The sequence below is a fragment of the Spodoptera frugiperda genome, chromosome 8 (assembly GCF_023101765.2).
Source record: "Spodoptera frugiperda isolate SF20-4 chromosome 8, AGI-APGP_CSIRO_Sfru_2.0, whole genome shotgun sequence".
NCBI classification, from domain to species: domain Eukaryota; kingdom Metazoa; phylum Arthropoda; class Insecta; order Lepidoptera; family Noctuidae; genus Spodoptera; species Spodoptera frugiperda.
The window spans coordinates 5,862,814-5,885,107 of record NC_064219.1 but is presented as its reverse complement, the minus strand read 5'-3'; the positions used below and the strand labels follow the sequence as shown (position 1 = coordinate 5,885,107).

Sequence of the window (22,294 nt, the reverse complement as noted above, 5' to 3'; positions counted from 1 at the left end):
ATACCATTACGGAGTTCGGCACCGAGCATTATTCAACGGAATCAGAACAATTAGCTTCGAAACCGAATGATCACAGTGATTTGTTATTTCGGTTCGTTACATTACGTAATTGTACGATAGCTGTTTTCGTTTTATGTAGTCGATTTTGTTTTGTGCTCGTGTTACTCGTACTGTTTCTTAAATAATAAGGGTTTAGCGAGGTTCGCGGCAATTGTTTGGGACGTCTCGAAATTTCCGCGACACTTGGGACAGGACCGCTGTTGCTCGGTATTCCCATGGCTTTCAGATTATTTCTTGCGCCGTGGATCGAGGAAATAGTTTGCTGTTCAAACTTGTGACTGTTACAATTTTAATTAAAATGAATGTAAGTACTAGGTAGGTATAATTTATTCAGAGAGATGGCCAAAATGGTGTAAATTGAGGTAACGTTTTCTGGTGATTTACAATCAGTTCTAAATATCTGTTGAGTAGATAGTATTTAGTATAGAACGTATAGTTTAGAACGAAATAATATTTAAGTAGACTGATCCGGAATACAACCCTTGGTTTTGAGGGAGGAAATCATCCAGTGACTTCTCCCGCCTTGGGCGAGGCGAGTGTCAGACTTTTACTGACTAAAAACTACCCCGTTTCTACTCCTGCTTTTCGAGCCGGAGCCCCAATGAGGCCACTAGGTAGTCCGCAGCTCCGGATCAGACATTAGCCCTACTGGGCACCATCTGTGGTGGTCTGATTGCTCTTTGAGGCTCGCGTGGGACGCGACGCGCTGTACGCATGGTGGTTAGATTTCCCCGCACTTCCCTTCTCTTCTTTCCAAGCACAATCTCCCGAGCAACGACCCAGTACCTAATGTTTAGATACAAGACCAATATTATAATAAATGATCACCAAATCCCACTTGCATATTTGATTACACAAACTAATTTGTATTACTAATAAACGTTTGATTTGCTCATTTACGATGAATATATTAGGGAAACGTATATTAGGTATATTAATAGTAGGTTGGTACCGACATATAAATAAACATTATAGCTATTAGACAGGTTTTGAAAGGAGTTTCTGGCACAATTTTGGAATAGAATACGTAGGTATTAATTGGTGTTTTTCGTAGAATTCATATTAACAAATTAGTTTGCAAAATAGGAATCCCTTAGCTTCCTAATTGTTCCAAGCCTGAAAAAGGGCTGAAAGTATAATAAGAAGCATTTGAGTCAATTGCAGTGATAAAATAAAAACCGTTTATTTGAAAAACTAAACCGAACTAAATGTTACAAAAATGTGATTGGAGCCTTCTTTTAAGCAAGTAAGTAGTGAGTCAAGATCTTGAGGGCGCGTTCGGCACTCTGATAGGTTAGTTTTTTAATTGGCCAATCAGAACGCTGAACGCGCACTCGTTTCGTTTTTGTTCAACGTAAAGCAAACTCGTACTAAGGGTATAGGACTAGAAAACACGACTGGTGAAAATTTGTAAACAAAAAAAACAAAATCTTTCCTATACTTGGATAAAAATAGGCGTCTATGTATTTTGCATTACGCGTTACCTAACTAAAATAATTTAATCAATATTATTTGCCATTTAGGTACTATGATAGGTGCACACATACACACAAGTATTCGTTAGTGAGTCGTATCGGCGGCAACGTTCCAATCTCCTTGAAATATAACCGCTCAGAGCAGTCTCAGTATTGTGTTTCTCAATTTACTGGTTCCTGCTGAAATACTCGTGCAATATATTCCGATATTATAAACCGGTTTCAGTTCAACTGGGAATTGTTGAAATGATTTAGTATAAGATACCTTGCCTAGGTATCTTCATTATAATACCTAACTGCTAACTGTTTTAGAGGAATGTAATTAATTTGTTAGTTCAATTAATAATGGATCTTAAAGACTGAGTACTGGGGTTGATTATCGGATAGGGTTAAGTAATATAATTGTCTAAAGTGTAAATGGATTCGATTACCTGTGAAATTTTATTCTAAAGTCTCACTTACGACCACTCAATCATCTTGCAGGCTAGCCAGCCAGTCAGCAACCAGTAACCAGCAGGCTGAGGAGAATTGTTTTGGCAAAATGTAGGTAACATTTCATACATTTATTATTCGTCTGCACGGTTATCGCGGTGGCTGGGCAACCACGTAACGTGCTACACGTTACGGGGTTCGATTCCCGCACGGAACACCTCTTTATGTGATCCACAAATTGTTATTTCGGGTTTAGGTGTCACGTGTATGTGAACTTGTATGTTTGTAAACGCACCCAAGACACAGGAGAAAATCCTAGTGTAGGCCAACGTTTTTAAAAAGATATTGAGAAGAAACAGAAATTATTATACAGTTACATAAGTAGGCATATATAGGTATACCTATCTTTTAATATCACCAAAAAGAAAGCGTCACACTGAGTCACACTTTTATCCTGAAGATTTCTCAATCAATCATGAAAGTGACTGCAAAATAAACTTGCATCTATGGAGATAAAATAGTGACTCATATTGTTATGTCCATATTTTACCTCCTATAGGTACCTAGAATTACACTGTTATCTGTTGCTACTGTCATGTTATCAGACACCTTGACTTCTGGGATAACCGTGAAACTGCTTAGAATAGGAAAAACCTAAGATAAACATGATTTGATGACTCAATTTCTTCTTTGAAATTCATGTTTTTTTATTTTTAATATATAAACAAAACATATGCTAACTTCTGTTTTCTATGTTTCTTATACCTCGTCACATAATGTGGTACCAGTTCTTTTAGTCCAGTCTTTAGTCTTTTAGTCCAGGGCTAGTACATACATAACCTACTGTAAAACTGGTCGTTAATATTGTTTTACTAGTAAAAGTGGAAGGTATAAGAAAGTTCATCTTTATTCAAATCAGCAACTAAAAGCTTAAGTATATTGATCTTGTTCAATATTAAATACGTAACTACGTAATTTCCTGTAATATATTACATGAAAGCTCAGTCAGTCAGCAGAGTCAACACTGCTAATCTATTAGATTTCTCCGCGCCTGTACCCACGCGTCATAAGACAGGAGACACGAGTTTCCTCACTCATCCTACTGTGACGTCAGAGAACACGACTAACAGTAACATTTGGCTAAATTAGACGATCGACTCAACTCACATGCTGAGCGATCCGTTACTCGGGAATGGGGGCTTACGTGCAAACGGCGCCACACGCCACCTAGCGATCTCTCGGAGAACTAATTGGCGATGCAGCGCGCGCTGTTGCCGCTCAGCGCTCACAACGCATCGCCCAATGATTTCAATTACCTAATTAGATTTAGGAGGTAGTTTGACGACGAGTGCCTACCTCTGAACTAATTGGATGAACCGCTGCTATTTTCGCGCTCTTATGTTAATTCTATTGTCTCTAGTGAAAGGCGAGCGCCTAATGACTGCCGAACGGTGAAGATTAATTCGCGCTTTGTCTTTGTGCGCCAGTTAAACTGACATTTAGTACTTCTGGTACCAGTACCTACCTAATTTCACTAATTTTATTCCTTGGGATATTTTTTATATTCATATTTTTAAATTAAATCTCATTTGTTCTTTAATGAGCCGATATAAAATGACTGTTTAATTTGATTTCCATAATGCTGGTTTCAATTTCGTGGCAAAGTGGATACCATAAAGGCAGGGAGGCAGTTGGCACAACATATTTTGTGAATCAACTTCCTCAAATTGTTAGGTAAACAACAACAAAGGTCCAGGGGATCGTGAACTTGATACGGTCGCGGCACTTCACCTTTTTAACACAAAATAAAGATCAAAAGCAAGGCTCCAAGTACTCGGAGGCTCGAGTTGTGCTTGATATCGGATACTTGCCGTATTTTAGAATCCCTGCCTGTAATCTGTTTACAGCTGAGCCGCATTAGCTACCGACTCGCGATATTGGATCCCGATGCATATGGAGATCCGTCTACAACAAGAGAATATTAAATTTTACTACAGACATTTCCGATTATAAAATTTCCACGTCCGCCTTTATGAAATGCCAGTCTGGTTTTATGAAATATTTATTTATGTGTGGCGCGGGCTTCAAATAATTCAAATAGTATATTGAGATGTGTATTTATAGATTAACATGTTATTTATTGATGATATTAAATACTTTATTTATTTTTCAGCTTCGTGGATTAAACGTTTTAACCTGAATAATTAATGTGATTGAACATTTTCAATGAAAATCATTTGCCAATTTTGAATTCCTGGCAAGCGTCCTTTTCGCTTCTCATTGTAATATCAAACGCCTTTGAAATTCGTAGATAACACATTTTTCTGTTTCATCTAAGTTCCCCTCTTTACATCTACTTGAGAATGTCAGCATAAGAAGGGATCCTTCAATTAGCATCGCTAAAACTGGGGGCCTTTAGGATCTGCTTCGACAGTGACATCCTTCTCTGTGGCATAAATTTAACACTTTTATGCCACTGTTCGCAATAGGTAATACTAGTTAGATGTCTTTAAGATTTTTTTCCTTCTTGAATAGCAACCGAATCGGCAAAATTAAAAATCTGTTTAGTCTGCTAGTTAGGTCCGGTAATGAAAAAATAGTAGACACATATTTTTATTTTATTATATTATAAGATAACAATACTTAGATAAACCGAAGCAAAGTTTAGGAATGGGAGCAAATCCGTCATTTCTACGAATAAAATGTACCTAGACGTGACGTCACGCGATATTTGAAATCAATACATCAAAATATACGTCTCAAATATTTTAAAATAATCTACAAGACGGACCACAAAATAAAAGTTTAAATCTACTCTATTCAATGATGTCGACTATACTGCCAGTACATATCTGTAAGTTATACGGCACAATGGAACTGGCATGTATCTTTGTACAAAAGTTATAAATGCAATAAAAAGAAAAAAAAAACATGTTCTAACTTCAAAAATCCCAACTCTTAAAAATGCGAAATTATGACAAGTATGTTTGTTACTTCTTTAAGCTTTATCTGATCAATATTTTTTTTTCGAAATTTCAAACAACAATACTGGGAGTAAAAGAAAAAGACATTTCACCTATTAATCTAAAATCACGCGGGAAAAGTCGCTAGCAGAAGCTAGTTCATTATAAATTGTCTCCGTGTAAATATAATTAAGTGTAGGCTTAATGGCAAATTAAATTGCTTTTTATGCTCGTGTGATTAAAGTTGTTATTTATGTGAACACAGAGGTTAAAAGCCGTGAATCATTTTGCTTAACTGACTACTTTTTAGATGTAATATTTAGTTTGACTATCTTGGTAATTGGGACACAGGCATATGCCAAATAAAGTCTTCTTATGTACGGTCCCCGGATCGCACTTCTTCTTTAATCCTAAACGGGGTAGGCAGAGGGGGAATACATAGGTACTGTTCACCAGTTGTGTTTTGAGTTCTATTTCATTTGTATAATCTGAATCCTGCTACAGCGAATTAAACACTTATTATTAAATAGACGAAAATAGATTTAAAAAAGTTAAAGGATAATTTCTTTCATTTTATTTTGAAACTGAGTCATGGTTGCCATTCTTTACAGACGTGACCGATACGGTAATATCTTCATAATCTTTCAGTTTCTCTCAGATCACTGATAACGATATATCTTAGTTTGTCATCCTAAACATCTATCGGGCCTGTTACTAAGACTTGAACTTAAATAGGTATTATGGCTTCGGATTAGTTTCCCACGTCGCAGGTATTCACACGTTACCAAAAAAATAATGTTATGACATCATACCCATTCATAATTCACTGAAAACTATTTACTTTTGATACTTCGAGATTCTGTAATCTATTGAATTTCATTAATTGGAAAATCTATTGTTTTGTTAACAATTAGTATACAAGTACTTATGTATGACTCAATAAATTATGCACAATACACCTTATTATCAGTGTATGTGACATCTAAAGTTAAACCTTAATATCATGGCATTAAGAATGATTTACCTTGACTTGTATTTAAGAGATGCATTTTATCGTAAGCGCCACTCTTTGGTAGATTGATGATAAACAGTCAAATACATATTGTATAGCTATACTTATGTGTTTATACATCAAGTTTGCTTCATGGAGTAAGTGAAATGGGTGTATGAAAAGGTGACTGAAAATCACGAGATTAAACTAAAGAAAATACTACAACCCTTCAAGAAAAGTGCGTATGTACTCCTTTTTAAAAGACCGGCAACGCACCTATGGCTACTCTGGTGTTGTTGGTGTCCATGGGCGGCGCTGATCGCTTACTTACCATCATGTGACGCGTCTGCTTGCTTGGCAACTATTTCATAAAAAAATTTTTAAAATTCATAGAAATGTATCGTTTTCGATTTTTGGATAAAAATATTGATTGAGGTCAAACTCAATCAAATTTTCGTTAAAAAAATGATTGAATTCTACTAGTTGGCAACTATAGTATTTTGGATTTCTTAAAAACAATCAAAAGATTTACTGATTCAGGAATCGTAGCTTATTGTTATGGTAATACCCACAAATATAACACTTAACAAAAAAAAAACTACACCTACACTTGACAGACAAATTTACTGCGCCTTCAAATCGACATCTACATCTTCCTCGACGGGATTGGATAGGATAAAAGAGTATCATATTATCATCCTAAAAATCTTCGACTTTAGCAAAACAACAGGGGAACACGAGTAGCTACCTAAAAATAAAAGATCCTGGTTCCGTAGTAGATAAAAATACGGAATAAAGACAACATTCGGAAAGTTTAACACCATTCGAAACTTTGCCTCCCTCGGGTTACTTGTTTGACAGTTTGTTTTAACTTAAAACCTTATAAATAGTGTCCCCCAGTGGAGGGAATTTTAGGATTCCATTATTTTTGTAGACTTTTTCATGATCGTAAGCGGTCTCCGTGGGGTAATGTTGTCCAGGTTGGAGCAAACTGGAAAATCTTCAATACCTAAGTGTCTGTTGTTTAGCTCAAAAACTTACCTAGAGGTTTAGTAATATCGGTATTGGAAATGATAGATTTTTAAACTTTCATTTCAATCTTAATGTGGAGTCTGCGTTTGAGACATTCGATTACCTGTAATATCGGCCTACGCAATACAGGAGATGTACGTAATATTGATGTGGGCGGTGGAAAATTGTTTAAAGATTACATCATCCAAGTAACTGATATGTAGGTAAACAAAATTAAGTAAATTTTGTAAATAGCCTACAAACATGACTTTAGTACTACATTAAGGTATGCTTAGGTTACATCCGTATGTGTATATGTATCATGCTAGCACATTTTTGCTATTTGCAACCTTCCTCCATACAGACTCCTTACAAGTAATCTCATTTCTCTTGCATGCAATGTGCTAGAAAACGAGCATAAAGTTTTCTATTCACGTGAAATATACACATCGCTTCCAAGTTTCTTATTAGCTGTTAATTAAAATATAGTGAATATCCAGCTTAAACAAACTACGTAGCGATGTTAAAAGATAAAAAAAAAACTAAGATAGGCAAATAAAAATAACTAGGCTATGAGGCCGGTATTGATTAATTCTCGGTATTCATTCCACAATATTGAAATACCTCCCTAATCTATCAGAAAGCCTAAGGAAACTGTATTTTTCTAATACGAAGGTATCGTATAAAATCGAAGTAGGAATAGTTATGCAGGAAGGCCATTATAGCAGCCCGGGCTCGCGCCACCCCGGGGAAATCAGAGGCGACAGTAATTATATGTTTTTATGTTTTTTGCTCCAGTATCTGATGGCACATCACTATTTGTACTCACCAGGCTTGTGAGCGCTATCAGCGACCCAAAACTTGTGACTTAGCAATTTATTACACTGTCATTTTCTCTTTTAGGTTATTTTGGTTAAATAATAAAGATGCCATTTTGCGTTAAATCCGTATAATAGTCGATTTTCATACACTGTTAAATAATTAAATACTTATAAAAAACAAACATGCATTTATACTAGTTCAATTCACGATCAGATAAGACGTTCAACATCAGAATCATTTCAAAAATAAACCGTTTAGTTATTGGGAAACTGATTGGGTTTCAGCGTCGATCTACGTTCAGGATCAAATTTCGAATCGTTCCTAGAATCGGGAGCCTTGCCTTGTTCGATTCTGTCATTATATCTGAGGTGAATGGATCCCATCTTGCGGGATGCTGACGAGATTATGGATGCCACGACGTATGACGGATGCGGCAGATCCGGGATTTGAGAAATGTAATAATCCCGTAGTTTCTGTCGACTAGCTTCTTTCTCGTCCACGGTGACGGAGGTTTCATTCAAGCTTGTTTCCACCGTGTCAAACGTCTGCTCTTCGGTGGACGTGTCTCCAGAAATGTCGGTTATGTCTGAGATAGTACCTCTGTGCTGGTAATACGATAGTCGAAGTTGTGAGTAATCGTCGATGTAGCCCGACGAGCTCGCGTCAAAATCATTTGAACGAAGTGGCGTGGATTGACGCATTTGGTTTTCCTCTGCACTCATTTTAATTAATAACAGAGATACTTGTTGTCACATTAACTAACGGACTTGAAATATGTTTGCGACTGTTGTTTGGTATGATAATTGACGTAAATGTACAAAAATGAATATTGTAGGGTAAATAAATACTTGTCCGCGGTGCAGGAAATGAGATTTACCCACATAAATGCATTATGACATTATTTATTAATGTTAAAATTCAATCCTCATGCCTCGCTCGTAATCCGGTGCGAGCAGGAATATAAAATTGTGATTATAGATATTAAATGTGAAAAAGGAAATACATAGGCGAGCGCGAGTTTTTCATGTCACTGCACTCTCGGTGGGGGGAATGTATTAATAATTTAAAAGATATTATAAAATGTATTAATGTTGGATCCGTATGAATCGACTACTGTATTTCTGGGTTCTGAGTTTTCAGGAGAAGCATAGTTCTCACGGGTTTTTCAATTTCGATATAGATTTCTTTGCCAGAATAATTATTTGTAATTTTGTATGCAAACAGGTACATATTATTTACATAATAATATTATGTAATAAAAGTTGTTCTTAACTGTATTATGTTTTGCCTGAAATATATTAAGCCGCTGGCACACTAGCGTTTGCCAGCGGCTTCACCCTATGTTCCCGTGGGATAAAAAGTAGCATAATAATATGTGTTATTCCAGACCTATCTCTGTTCCAAATTTCATCCCGATCGCTTCAGCCGTTTTGACGTGATAGAGTAACAAACATACACATTTATAATATTAGTAAGATAGTTAGAAGTAAGATACATAACTTCTACTCTAAAAGTAGCTACTTATAAACATTTTCGATACCGGATGACCGGTCACAATACTCACCCATACAAACAAAACGAATGCATTTCAGTCAATCATCTGCCTTGATAACTTCAAAGAAATCTGGGCTACTATCTTATCACTTAGTATAAAAACATTTTGCTACCAGCAATATGCGGCACACAGATTTCTGGAAACAAGTGAAAAATGATGAAGAAGGTACTGGTTTTCTTAGCCGTGGTGGCACTGGTGTCTTCAGCTCCTCAACCCAGGAAGCTGTTCCACGAACATGTCGAGGATTTCATAGACATTATCGACGAGTCAAGTGAGGAATTGGCTCGTCTGATGGAAATTTACTCCGAGTTTGATGAGTTCTGGAAGTCCATTGATTACATGAAGACGAACAATTTCAAGGAGATTATTTACGAAATGGAATCTTTGCCTGAATTTGTTGCTGTGAGTATTTGTTTTTATATTCAAGTATTGTAATTTCAATAGTGTTGAATATGTTAGTTAGTTATGGTATCTTCGTTTCATTTTGTTTATACGTTAAGGGGAAAATCTTCAAAACGGGTGCACTCGGGTGTTCGCTCAGGCTCAGATATAGATATTTAATAGCAATTATGTATCTCATTGAAAACAACAAAAATATACTATTTGAATATCATTATTTTCAATGAAATACATATCCTTCATTCTATCATCATATCTAAAAAGCGCAAAAGCGATCATACGAACACTCCCGTTTTGGAGATTGACCCTTAGGTAACCGGTTTACAATCAAATGTTCGTAATAGTACATTTGCTAATCAGAATTGAGCAGGACAGCACGAAATGTTGAATGAACTATCACGTGATAAAATATGATGCAATTTAATGGTTTTTATGAAATTTTCATTTATATATGGATAGGATGAATGAAAGGTACATAAAATCGAGAAGTATTGATAAGAGAAGTATTGAATGATGATAGTCCTATGTACTTTAATTACCGTAGTCTAAGGTTTTAAGGATAATTCATGTTACACCGTGTTGTAAACAATACCCATTGAGATTTAGTCAAGTAGGCAGTTGGCTAATTTATTTTTTTTGCTAACAGGTAATTGATTTCTTGGAGAACGATAACATCGATGTACATTTCTTCATTGACATGCTGAACGGCATTCTTGGTAAGTACAGTATAATATAATATAATAACTAACTATAAGTGTAAATAATTATAACATAACAACGGGTACACAATCCGACCACCTGTTGGAGAATATATGTAGCTATTTATTTATTTACTTATAAACTATGGAAGACTAGCAGCTAACAGAATATACATGAAAAAAAAGTGTGTGTGAATGTGACAGCAAATAACAATTAGTCTTCACTTATAAAATAATTTCTCTCATTAAAACTCATTGTTTGCTCTTTGCACTCACCGTATACTTCTCTCTGCATCACACAAAGAACAGACTTGAAGATAATGCAAATGGCATTAAGTCAGTCTAATGTACGATTATGCATAAAGCTTAAATAAATAAATAAAGTTTCATTATCATCAACAGACACTCTTAAACATAGTATTTCCTCAATGACTCCCAATTTGGCCACAAAATGAAAGTAAAATTAATTATTTTTATTAAATATTCTTACAGAAAACGTAGATGTAGACACAAAATCGCTAGCCCGTCAGTCCGTCAGTGGCCGTGATCTCACATCATTCACCAGGGATTGCATTGCCGTCTTCCCTAAAGAGAAACTGGCTGCTCTTTTCGACCAGAAAATGGCTGAAGATGAAGAGTTTAGGACTGCTATTCAGAACCTAGAAAGCGAAGAATGGGAATCTGTCTTCTCAGCGCTCTGGGAAAGCGAAGTTTTCCAAGCTGAAGTTGCTGCTCTCTCCGAAAATGGAATCGAAATTAGCGTCCTCTTCGAACAACTCCTCGCGATTTTTGGTCAGAACTAGTCAAACCTTCGATGTTTAATGTTGAAGAAAGTTAAGTTGAAAGAAATATTTAATAAATCTATTTTATTATACTATGGTGTGTTTTTTTATTTAGTTTCAGGGAAAATGAATCATCACTCCGTTTCAAAATAAGTGTCAAAACCACTGATAAATATGTGTTCTTATTTTTATGAATGACGCAACCTGTTTTTACAATTCAACTTTTTAACGTATAGTAACATAGTAAGAATGTAAAAATTATGTTGCGAAAGAAACTGGAAAATGTAAATTATAAGTTTGTAACTGTTACCTGAGACTATTTCATTGATTTTTAAAAGTGCAGTCTCGTCTGGATCTGTCTAATATTGAAAGATAATTAAGTCAAGACTTACAAAAATGTTCATGATCTTATTATCTATCTCACTTTCTTTTACATACAAGCTAAGTTCTTACATAAAAGAAAAAGCATAAGATTTATCAATCCTTCCACAACGCTGTAGGTGTGGTATTAAGCCAAGGGCACACTATGGGACAAATGTCCCACGACATGTATAGGCGATATGTCAAGCGAATTTTCACCTGATAGATATGGCGACAACACGCGACTCATGTCCGCAGACATGTCGATCAAAGTCCGGCAACGTCGCGGTACAACACCCAACGTTACTGGCGACACGTGTCATAGGACATTTGGCCATTGTATCCTTGGTTTAACAGTTAAAACATGAACTATACACGAGAAAACATCACCAAAATTAGCAATAGATACAGAAAGAATATCTAACACTTGAGATAAAGATTATCTCACATGACACACTGAAGCTAGATCTTCATCTTTTATCTTATCATATAGTATAAAACGCATAGGCACCGCTGTATCAGTATCACAGAATTCAGGAAACGATACCAGAATGATGAAGCAAGCTCTTGTTGTCCTCGCCCTGGTGGCTCTTGCCTTCTCAGCTCCTCAGACCAGGAAGCTGTTCCACGAGCATGTTGAAGACTTTCTGGACATCATCATGGATGAGGCTGGCCATGAGATCGAGCACCTGAACGAGCACTACCTTGAGTACGATGAGTTCTGGACTGCTCTGGACTACATGAGGACCAACAACTTCAAGGACTTAGTCTACGAAATGGAATCGTTGCCTGAATTTGTTGCTGTGAGTATTTGCTTGATAAGAAAATTGTGATTTTGTATGAATTACTGTCGTCAGTATGTGATGGTCAATCCATATTAAATTTCTGAAGTCATGTTCGATTGAGTATAGTGTTTTGTTTTTAATTGCTTTAATTTTAAGATTAAGACATCAGGACTAAATATTAATTTCATTCCATAGTCTAGTATCCACTTTAAGTAGTACTACTATTCCTAGAAGAATCGTAAGACTACTTTACAGGTGATGCGGGAGTCAATTTACCTTCCGAAGTCCTAATTGAGACAACTTATTTAATAGACTTTTAGAAGTACAGACTTATCAAATGTTACATTGCTCATTAATATGTATTTTTTTCCTTTCTTTCTCCAGGTGATCGAGTTCTTGGAACAAGACAACATTGACATCCACTACTTCATTGACCTGTTCAACGAGATGATTGGTAAGTTTCAACTTGCTAAGTACCTATATAACAATCGAAACAATTTTTGAAGTCAAATCTTATTAAACTACCTGATTGTTTTACAGAGAGCATTCAACAAACTGCAAGGTCCGCTCGTCACTCCACCAGTGGCCGAGACTTCACCTCCTTCATGAGGGACTGCATCGACGCCTTCCCCAAGGCCAAGCTATCAGCTCTCTTCGAACAGAAGATGGCTGAGGATGAGGAGTTCAGAACTGCCATCAACAACCTGAACAGTGAACAGTGGGATGCTGTCTTCTCCGCTCTCTGGGCTAACCCTACCTTCCAAGCTGAGGTCGCAACCCTTGCCGAGAACGGCATTGACGTGAAAGTCTTCCTTGACGAAATTGTGGCCGTTTTCGGTCAAAACTAAGCTACGGAATAGTGAATCTATTTTGTAAATAAACCATCTAAAATGTTGTACTTAAGAGCTAAGAAAGTCATATAGTAATCTATGATCGCTATAAGTATCAATGTTGAATAAATTTTGTTATAATTGTCACCAAGAGTGAAGTTTTTCAATTGGTCGTTAAGTTCCTGTGTTGAGAGTGGTTACATTGTTGCTTTGTAACCTAGTTGCAAAGACCCAGCTTTTGTTCTTAAAATATTAATCTACATATTAAAAAATCCTTATGAATATTACAAATGTGGGAGAGCCATGCTTCGGCACGAATGGGCCGGCTAGACTGGAGTGATACCACGGCTCATAATAAACCAACGTGTAACAACGCTTGCGTTATGTTTCGTTGTGTGAATGAGATTACCGGAGGCCCAATTACGCTCCTTCCCAATCTTCTCAATCCTCGATTCTCCAACAACCCTCTGATTCCTAACCCCCAAAAGGCCTCCAACGCACTTGTTACGCTTGTGGTGTTACGGGTGTTCATGGGCGGCGGCGATTGTCTACCATCAGGTGATCCGTCAGCTAGTTTACTGGCTTATACCATAATTTTAAGAGTAGTATGTGTTATTGATTATTCAAGTATTCAAGTATTTATTGCAGCATGTACACAGGTGTTGGAAAATACAGCATTTAACAAATTGATTTTGACTACCACGACTAGCTAATACATTTCCAAGGGTTTCGAAGTTATTCTAGACTGAAAATCCATTATTGTTCACTAAATTTTAACGAAATGCTTAAAATTCATAATCCATATTTGTACGACTAATACCCAACATTTACCACTATTCATTCTTCAGTAGTTCATTGAACAAATGCATCATATAACTCTTGACGATTAATTTATAAAAAAAAATCGATCAAAAACAAACAAAGTAGGCAGGCAAACAATGATAAATAGCAATGGTTTCATTATAACAATCAGTTGTTTAGACAACTGCATCGATTCTATTCTTCATTCATATTGTTTTTTTTGTTGACATGTCAACATTCTGTTAGAGATCTAACCACGGCACTCGAGGACGGTCGCATCCTAATGACACAAAAAAAATTAAAATAATATTAGTGAAGACTTTTATATTTACTTAGTTCTATTTTATCACGGGAGTGGAAAATGAGAAATGCATTTGTTGTTTTAGTTTCCTTGTGTATTGGAGTTGTTTCCGGATTTATTGTGCCCTCGAGTCTTCCAGAGGTGAGTAATAAAACGGGAACGTTGTTATTTTGTAAAATATTATTTTAACACAAATAATTTGTTTCATTGTTTGCCAGTGCAGGTACATGGGGTTGTTAGGGTTGTAAATTATTCTTAGTACCAATTTATTTAATAGCTATGAATAATATCTTTATTGCGTGACACGTTAATATGTACCTAATTTTGAGAAGAAATTCCGAAATTTAATCGAAGATTGATTTTAGTGTTGCTAATCGCTTTTTTTTCTTGAAAAAACGTTGCTCCACATTAGGATTTTGCGTTTACAAAATGAAATATACAAGTTCACATATACATGGTACCCAGACCCGAAACAACAATTTGTGGATCTCACAAGAATTTGCTCCGTGCGGAAATTGAACCTGCTACACTTTGCGCAACAGCCCGTTGCCCAGCCACCACACTGACCGTGCAGTCAATGTGCTGTTTGTTGCAATTTATGTTACACCAACAGGCTTAATCATATTATTTTCTTGTTACAGATTGATAGTAAATGGAGCAACATCACAACGGAATCAACAAGCAACGCAACGAATGATACAAGTACTACTACGTTGCCCTCGAAATTCGCTGTGTTACCCAAGAGTAGGAATGACATCGACGAGAAAGACCTCTACGAGCATGCTACAGAGAAACAGAACAACCAGAATGAAAGAGCTTTTATATACATCAATCAGAAGTTTAAGAAGCCAGTCCGTAACCGAGTCATTAAAATATCACCATTAGACAAGATAGTGTTTGCTACAGTACCTCCGCCACTCATGCCGAACATACCAACTCCTTGTCCACTTGGCACTAGGGTTACTTCCAATTCATACTTCCAAGGATTTGAATTGTCTGACAAACTTCCACAAGATATGGCATCGTATTTTGCAGACCCCACCGTATTTAGATGCAAAGATAATAATAATAAAAAGCCAAATAATAAAAAGCCAATTAAAATTGCACCCGATACTGCTCCGTTACAATTTCCACCTCAACCACTAAATAGATTGGACGAACGCAGGGAATACTTCGAACTTTTGAAACCACCCATCGTTCGACCAGTGAGCCGATTAAATAATGTAAAGACAGGCTATGACAGTATGCGTCAAAATGAATTCCCCTCATTGTCACCCTCAAATATTACACCCAACAAAGAAAACTATTTCAAACAGTATAACTTGAAAAGTCCATATGTGTCGAAGCCGAAACCGATACCCATTCGGAAGGAGGATCTACGTCATAAAAATTATGGGTTCGACGGCTCATACATCAGACCTCCTTTCCAAGCTAAAGATTTAGTTAATAAAGTCGAGGATGTTAATTTCGAAGGGGACTTTATCAATGACGACGATACTCATAGATTAACTGATAATAACCCAGAAGAGGATAAATTATTAGACAGATACCTGAAAGACACTTTAGAAGAACAGAATTACGAAAAAAGTAATAATAATATGCCCGATTGTAGTTACCGAGACTGTATTTTACAATCTTCGAAGCCATATTATGTAAACTCCGGTCGCCTAGTTAAACCCGAATGTAAATGTGGAAGACGATTAAATATAAAGCAAATTGACCCATTCGTAGCAAAGGATAGAGCTTTAAGAGAAGAAGGAAAACACAATGATACTGATTTAAGGGGATCGTCTGAAATTAATTATTACGAGGAAATGTTATCTGAAGACTTAAATCTAATCAAACAAGACGACGATGTTGTCAGACCGCCGAACAAGTTCAACGAAACTTCTGTGCACTAGCTGATATTCCACAGAGGTATTTTATTAATTGAAGAGTTAGATGTAGCTTCTATGCAATTTACTATGGCACTCCGCAAAGCAGGCTGTCGAGCCAGTTGACCAACGCGCTGCATTTATAATATAAAATTCTAAAAGTACAGTCGAAGAATACGCAGGTCTTGAAGCAACTATTCCACAGGAAAGTGCTCGCAGTGTAGATCACGATAACGACTGCTCAAAGCTATCGCGATTGAGATCTCTGCGCGCGCATCCCTCTTCTTACCGGCGTTTGTTGCTCCGAGAAATGAAATGTAAACACTGTAGAACGCCAACAGATGTCCAGATAGCCAATAGAGGCTTCAGAGAAATACAGACTAGCCAGAAGGGACGCCCGTCCCAATTGATAAACTTTTTCGCATCTCAAGTGTTCGGTTGTGTAATGCATTGTATTTTAAGTGCCTGCATTATTCGAAAGAGAATTGTGTATTCTCTAATCGACAATAACATTTAGAATTATATCATGCTTTGCACCGAAATAATAATTCCTATGGAAATTGATTAGAATCATCGTAATGTTATGATTCGTGTATTGTTTCTTATTGGGGTACTTGTAGATAATAATTGCTTACAGAAAACAATATTTTAATTGTGCATTCTGTGACTTCGATGTTCTATCTAGTTTCTTTATTTCTTTCAGTTTCTTTTCAGTATTTGTCGAGGGAGATGAATTTGCTCGGACCATGGACATTGTTCGAAAATATTTGAGTCTTCGAATGGACGATTTGGCAAAACTTTAAAGTAGTTTTGTGTACTAGATTTATACGTATTTGGAAATGGTAAACTGGGCAGAGTTTACGTTCTTGTCTTTTATGACAAGTTGTAAGAAACTTGCTTAGTTCGTCAATAAGTGGGAAATTACGATGCTATCTAGAAATCGATGACATTGAATTACGTATCTGTGTGTTTAATTTCAATACCTATTATCTTTACCACGTACGTACGTCTGTTTGTAAATATTGAATATTTAATTGATTGTTTTTTGTTTCAAAACATCTTTATGTTGCAGTTTTTATCTCGGCTTTCTGTTTTGCAATCCTTGAATGGGTTGGCAATAATATTAGTCAATTTGTTTTTATCTAGGTTTAAATAAGGAAATAAGTTTAATACTAACTATAGTTTGTATTTTAAAATAAGTATACTTTATTATCTACTTTTAAGATTGTGAAAAGTATTAAAACCAAATTTGAAAGTATTTTTTTCATTTTTAGATGTAAGGTTGTGGATTGGACTGATTTTGATCTTTATTATTTTGTAATACGGTCGAAAGCTATTAACAGAATAGAGTAGCTTGATATGCTGTTGTCTTTACACGTCCGTGCATGTGAATATTATGATTATAACGTTGCCTGCCGTAGAAGGCGGGTACCAGACACACCAGCTGATAAAAAGGAGCCGCGTTCCCAAGGATACTATACGATGGGGTTTTTCTTTAAAACCTCCCCTGTAATTAGCAAGTCTTCAACAGGTTTTGAGTTTCCAAGTTGTTCAAATGGAACTTTATCCGTGATTTCTGCACGTGCATAATTTATGTATTTGTTTCGCCTCGCTCCAACTCTGCCGGGTTCGTCTTGGCCCTGGCTATCTATTTAATTATGTAGATCAGCATCATCGCTGTTATTTTCTTGTTTTATGACGGGCAAAATGTCTCCCTGGAGTCTGACAGCGTTATTAGATCTTCATTTATTTATTTTCGATTTAATTATTATTTTTATTTTTATTAAGGTCAGAGGAAACTGCAGATTGTGTCTAGGGTTTGTAATTTGAGAATGGGTTGTATGTGAAGACTTCTTATAATGCCCGCAAGACTGCCTTGTTGGTCGAGTGGTCGCTTGTGCGACTGCCAGCCAAGGGGTTTCGGCGTCGCTTGCCTGGCTGAGCAAAGTTTTATTTTACTGGGCTTTTTTCGAAAACTTCTCAGTAGTAGCACAGAGTCTGGAATTTTGCCTCAAAAGGCAAAAGGCTCACACCTTACCTATTCCATGGGACTTATAAAGTATATAGTTAAAAGTAGTGTACATTAGACATTACGTGCCATAATGTGCACCTCTGCCTACACCTTCGGGGATAAAAAGGCGAAACGATACAATACGACCTTTTATCAAATTACTAGTGTGATGCACAAAAAACTTGCGAAGTTTTTACAAAAAATACTTTAATCCGTTTGTCAAATTTCTAAGCAGAGCCAAGGTATAAGCCTAGTATAACATGCAGCTAAGATGGAAGTAGCGGCGTGTCCTATCTCCGTGACATCGGCTGTCATCTACTCCACCCCATTTTACGAGGGGCGAGCTTGCTATTATAAAATTAGTTATCATGACCTTTTACACGGATAGGTATAGAGTTTCTAATAGGTAGGTAGATATAGTAAGAGGTACCTTCTATATAGAAATATAGATATACTACCTTCTGCCAGCGGTTTCACCCGCATTCTCGTGGGATAAAAATCCTATCACTCAAATCAGCTCATACCCTGTCTGTATACCAAATTTTATCAAAATCTGTTCAGTAGTTTCAGCGTGATTGACGAACAAACGTCCAAACAAACGATTGTTGAGAAACAATCGAAGGTGTATTGTCAGCTATTGCTATAAAGTCACAAATCAAGTAACTTCGAGGAAAATTTTTGTATTGGTTATTTCACATCACATTATTCCCCTCCATAAATCCACACTCAATCTTTATAATTTAAAAATACGTACATACTTGAAGATCTAAACAAAACCTTGATGAAAGTAAATAAAGTAACCGGGGAAAATCCGGCAATAGCTCAGTGTTTCAATATAAGGCCGTCATACGCGGTTGATTGATGCGCTCCGCTCCGCACTCGCTATTGAAATGAACCGATAAGATATTCAACACTAATTTACTCCTCTATTTTCCTACTACCCTCCCAAATTTGCTTATAAATAGATTTTTTTACGTTAATGGCTTTTCGATTAGGGCGTAATAACTTGGCTAATTGTTACGTTTAAAAGAGTTATGTAAAAGCTTTTATATAAGTAGATATTGTTGGGTCGATTATAGAGTTGGAAATTGTGTTTGGTATTTTTAAACAACAGTCTGTAAGTGGCCACTGCTCACCAAATGACTCTTCTTACACGGAGCACGTTTGAACATTAATCACCACGCTTGCTCAATGCGGGTTGGCGATTTCAAATTTATATTTAGAAACTATAAGCCCAGGTTTCCTCACGATGTTGTCCTTTATCGTTTGTCAGTGGTGTCAAAATAATCTTAGAAAATACATTAATAATTATAACTTGGAAAAAGTAACATTGGTACTTGCCGTTGGTACGACTAGGTTTCAAACACGCACTGTCATATATGAGAAGCGTCTTAAATCGCTGGGCCACCACGACATGTACCTACATATAACGTGACTATTGGAATATTGAAATAGATGTGGTAATAAGTATAATATGCTGAGCTGAGAAGGTAGCCGACATGAAGCTCTTTTAGGAACTCGGTGTTGTTATTTTTTTTTTCTGTAATGATTCATGATTACCTACTATTTTATTGATTCAGTGTGTCTATTATAGGAATCCTATGACTTGGATATGTGGCAATTCTCAGTATTTAGTAAAGTTTATACTTAACAATTTTATAGAGAACAGTAATTTTCTTTGAAATGGAAACGCTTGAAACATCAAACAAGAAGGCCTCAGAGCATAAACTAGCTAGTGTAACATCATTGTACTTTTCAATCCCCGTTTAATTTAATCTACATACATACACACATGTGTACCAGGATTCCATGAAAATTAAGGCGCAAATAAGTTATTTGCAATTCAGCACAACTTGTAGAAGTGAAGTGGAGACAAGTACTGGCAGGCGGAGAAGTGTTATCATATATATATTTTTTATTACTATATGGTCATATTATACGGTTCATGTGAATTGGTGTTTAAAAGACCGACTGTCTTGTTCAATGATTGCGTGTGACGGTGGCTTTTAAGGGTTATTAGGATTGGAAGAGAAGTAGGGTTGGATATTTATTACACTTTGATCGAATTAAATAAACTTTAATAGTAACATGGATTAGATTTGATTATGTAGTCATACATAATCTAATGGCTTGGTACGAGTTTGTTTTACTTTTAACGAGATTGAAATGAGAGCGAAATCATCGCTCTAATTGGCTAATTCATTGGAGCTACCTAAGCCTCTCGCTCGAACACGCTCCCGTTTCGATCTCGTTAAACGTAAATCAGACTCGTACTGAGGCCCTCTGACTGACTATATTCTCAATGCAATAGCGTTAGCAAAAACTTAATTTAGACACTTGATATGCTGAACTTCACACAAAATATTCGAAAACACCAACACAACTAGTGTTGCCCAAATTCAGTCTTGGTCTTGCAGTCTTGGTCTTGTTCTTGCGTTTTTGCAAGACCAAGACCAAGAACAAGACCACGTATTTTTAGCAAGACCAAGACCAAGACTGACCGTGCAAGACTTGAGCAAGAACAAGACATAGCCTGCAAGACTCTTGCGTCTTGCAGCTAGGACTTCGCGCTATTTCACTGAATAGTTAGGTGTAACAGTTCGGTGTATAGGTACTAGGTAGGTACGCTTAGGAATTCTATGAAAAACTGTATCAAAGAATATGAAAAACTGGACCTATGCGCATTACGACTAATACTATAAACATAGCGAATAAAAAAATATCTATTAAAATCAAACTGAGTGCATGCATAGTTATGTTTTAACCATCGGCACTTTGATAATGCGGCATCAAAGGTTTTGTACTTACTTCTCAAAGAAATTTGCCGCTTTTCGGAAGTGTATGGTTATGATATACACGCGCCGGCGGCTTCTTTTGAAATCTAAAACAATCGTTGCCGCCACGCCGAAATCATAACATTTGACACTATTTGATTGCCGCCATAGGGCGTAGGTATACTCATGCAAAATAATTTCGAATTTTAAGAGTACCTACAGGTGTTCCAAAGAATAAATAAGTTTCAGAGTGCTTAGAATGAAAATGAATACATTATACTGATCACGCAAGTAGTATTATGATTAGGATAAAATGGTAAGGATATGTAGTAGATGTCATATTAATTCATTCTAGTAACTAGGTATCCCACAAAAACATTTCATGTTAAATGTTGCCAAGACGAGACCATATAGCTCGCACTGTCAAAAAGTAATCAGATCCCGTGTAGAGCCAAGTTTCTAACCCTATACTTTTGAACTGGCGAGTCGGCCGCACGGACTTTTTGCTATTCGTCATATGGGCTTGAGCTTAAAAATCTATTCAATCTTCTAAACTCTTTCCGTGCGGCCAACTCGCCAGTTCAAAAGTATAGGGTTAGAAACTTGGCTCTACACGGGATCTGATTACTTTTTGACAGTGCGAGCTATATGGTCTCGTCTTGGCAACATTTAACATGAAATGTTTTTGTGGGATTTCATTTCTTTTTGTAGGTTGCTTATGATAGAAAGATAAAATGAGCGACAAATTCACCTACTAAACTACTAAATTTATAAGAAAATTGGAAACGTAATCCTAATACTTTTTATCAATGAAAATTAAAACACTAGTATAAACCTAACCTTTACCTACTAAACTACTAACAATTAAATATTAGGCAAATGGTTTTTTTCTCCGCGATAGCAAACTTTTAAATCACCGAAATATTCCGAAAACTTTTCAATCAACGAGACAACCGTCAACGACGTTTGCCCTCGTGCGTCTGCCCGCGTTCGGGTGCCGCGCTCGCTGACGGGCCGATTATTTTTAGCTACTGCGCGGGGACGAGGGGGCAGGCGGCGGGCGTTGGCGCATACTATACTTACGATGCTTATGTTCAAAAGTATAGGTTGATTAATAAACACTTACCGAAGTGAAGTGTAGTAATATTATTCATATCTAAGTACTTATGGGTAGGATAATGTTTTGATTTGATGAAAAGTTTGTGTTCTATGTACTTGTGTATAATTTTCAGATCTCAAGCAGGAAATAGGGAATTAAGTTTCCCTATTTCAGATTTTTACCCCTCCGCGGCCGCATTCAGACCTCTAGGGTCAAAAGTTGCGGAAGTCTCGAACAAACTTTCACCCCCTAGTTTAAGGGGTTGGGGGGT

At 36.5% G+C, this 22,294-nt stretch overlaps 3 protein-coding genes across 3 annotated transcripts; 2 read left to right on the top strand and 1 right to left on the bottom strand.

Moving 5' to 3' along the window:
- Positions 1-7,864: 7,864 nt before the first annotated feature.
- LOC126910931 (uncharacterized) lies at positions 7,865-8,577 on the bottom strand. Its single transcript, XM_050695353.1, has one exon. The coding sequence runs from the start codon at positions 8,474-8,476 to the stop codon at positions 8,009-8,011; it is 468 nt and encodes a 155-aa protein (XP_050551310.1). The 5' UTR covers positions 8,477-8,577; the 3' UTR covers positions 7,865-8,008.
- An 850-nt stretch (positions 8,578-9,427) lies between these two features.
- On the top strand, positions 9,428-13,312 carry LOC126910976 (uncharacterized). The gene is made up of 7 exons (XM_050695657.1): positions 9,428-9,711; positions 10,355-10,424; positions 10,899-11,208; positions 11,757-11,887; positions 12,011-12,351; positions 12,718-12,787; positions 12,874-13,312. Exons 1-7 carry the CDS (start codon positions 9,463-9,465, stop codon positions 13,179-13,181), a joined length of 1,479 nt encoding a protein of 492 aa, XP_050551614.1. The 5' UTR covers positions 9,428-9,462; the 3' UTR covers positions 13,182-13,312.
- A 745-nt stretch (positions 13,313-14,057) lies between these two features.
- LOC126910930 (uncharacterized) lies at positions 14,058-17,293 on the top strand. Its single transcript, XM_050695349.1, has 2 exons — positions 14,058-14,406; positions 14,907-17,293. The coding sequence occupies exons 1-2, from the start codon at positions 14,326-14,328 to the stop codon at positions 16,164-16,166; spliced, it is 1,341 nt and encodes a 446-aa protein (XP_050551306.1). The 5' UTR covers positions 14,058-14,325; the 3' UTR covers positions 16,167-17,293.
- The last annotated feature ends 5,001 nt before the right edge of the window (positions 17,294-22,294 follow it).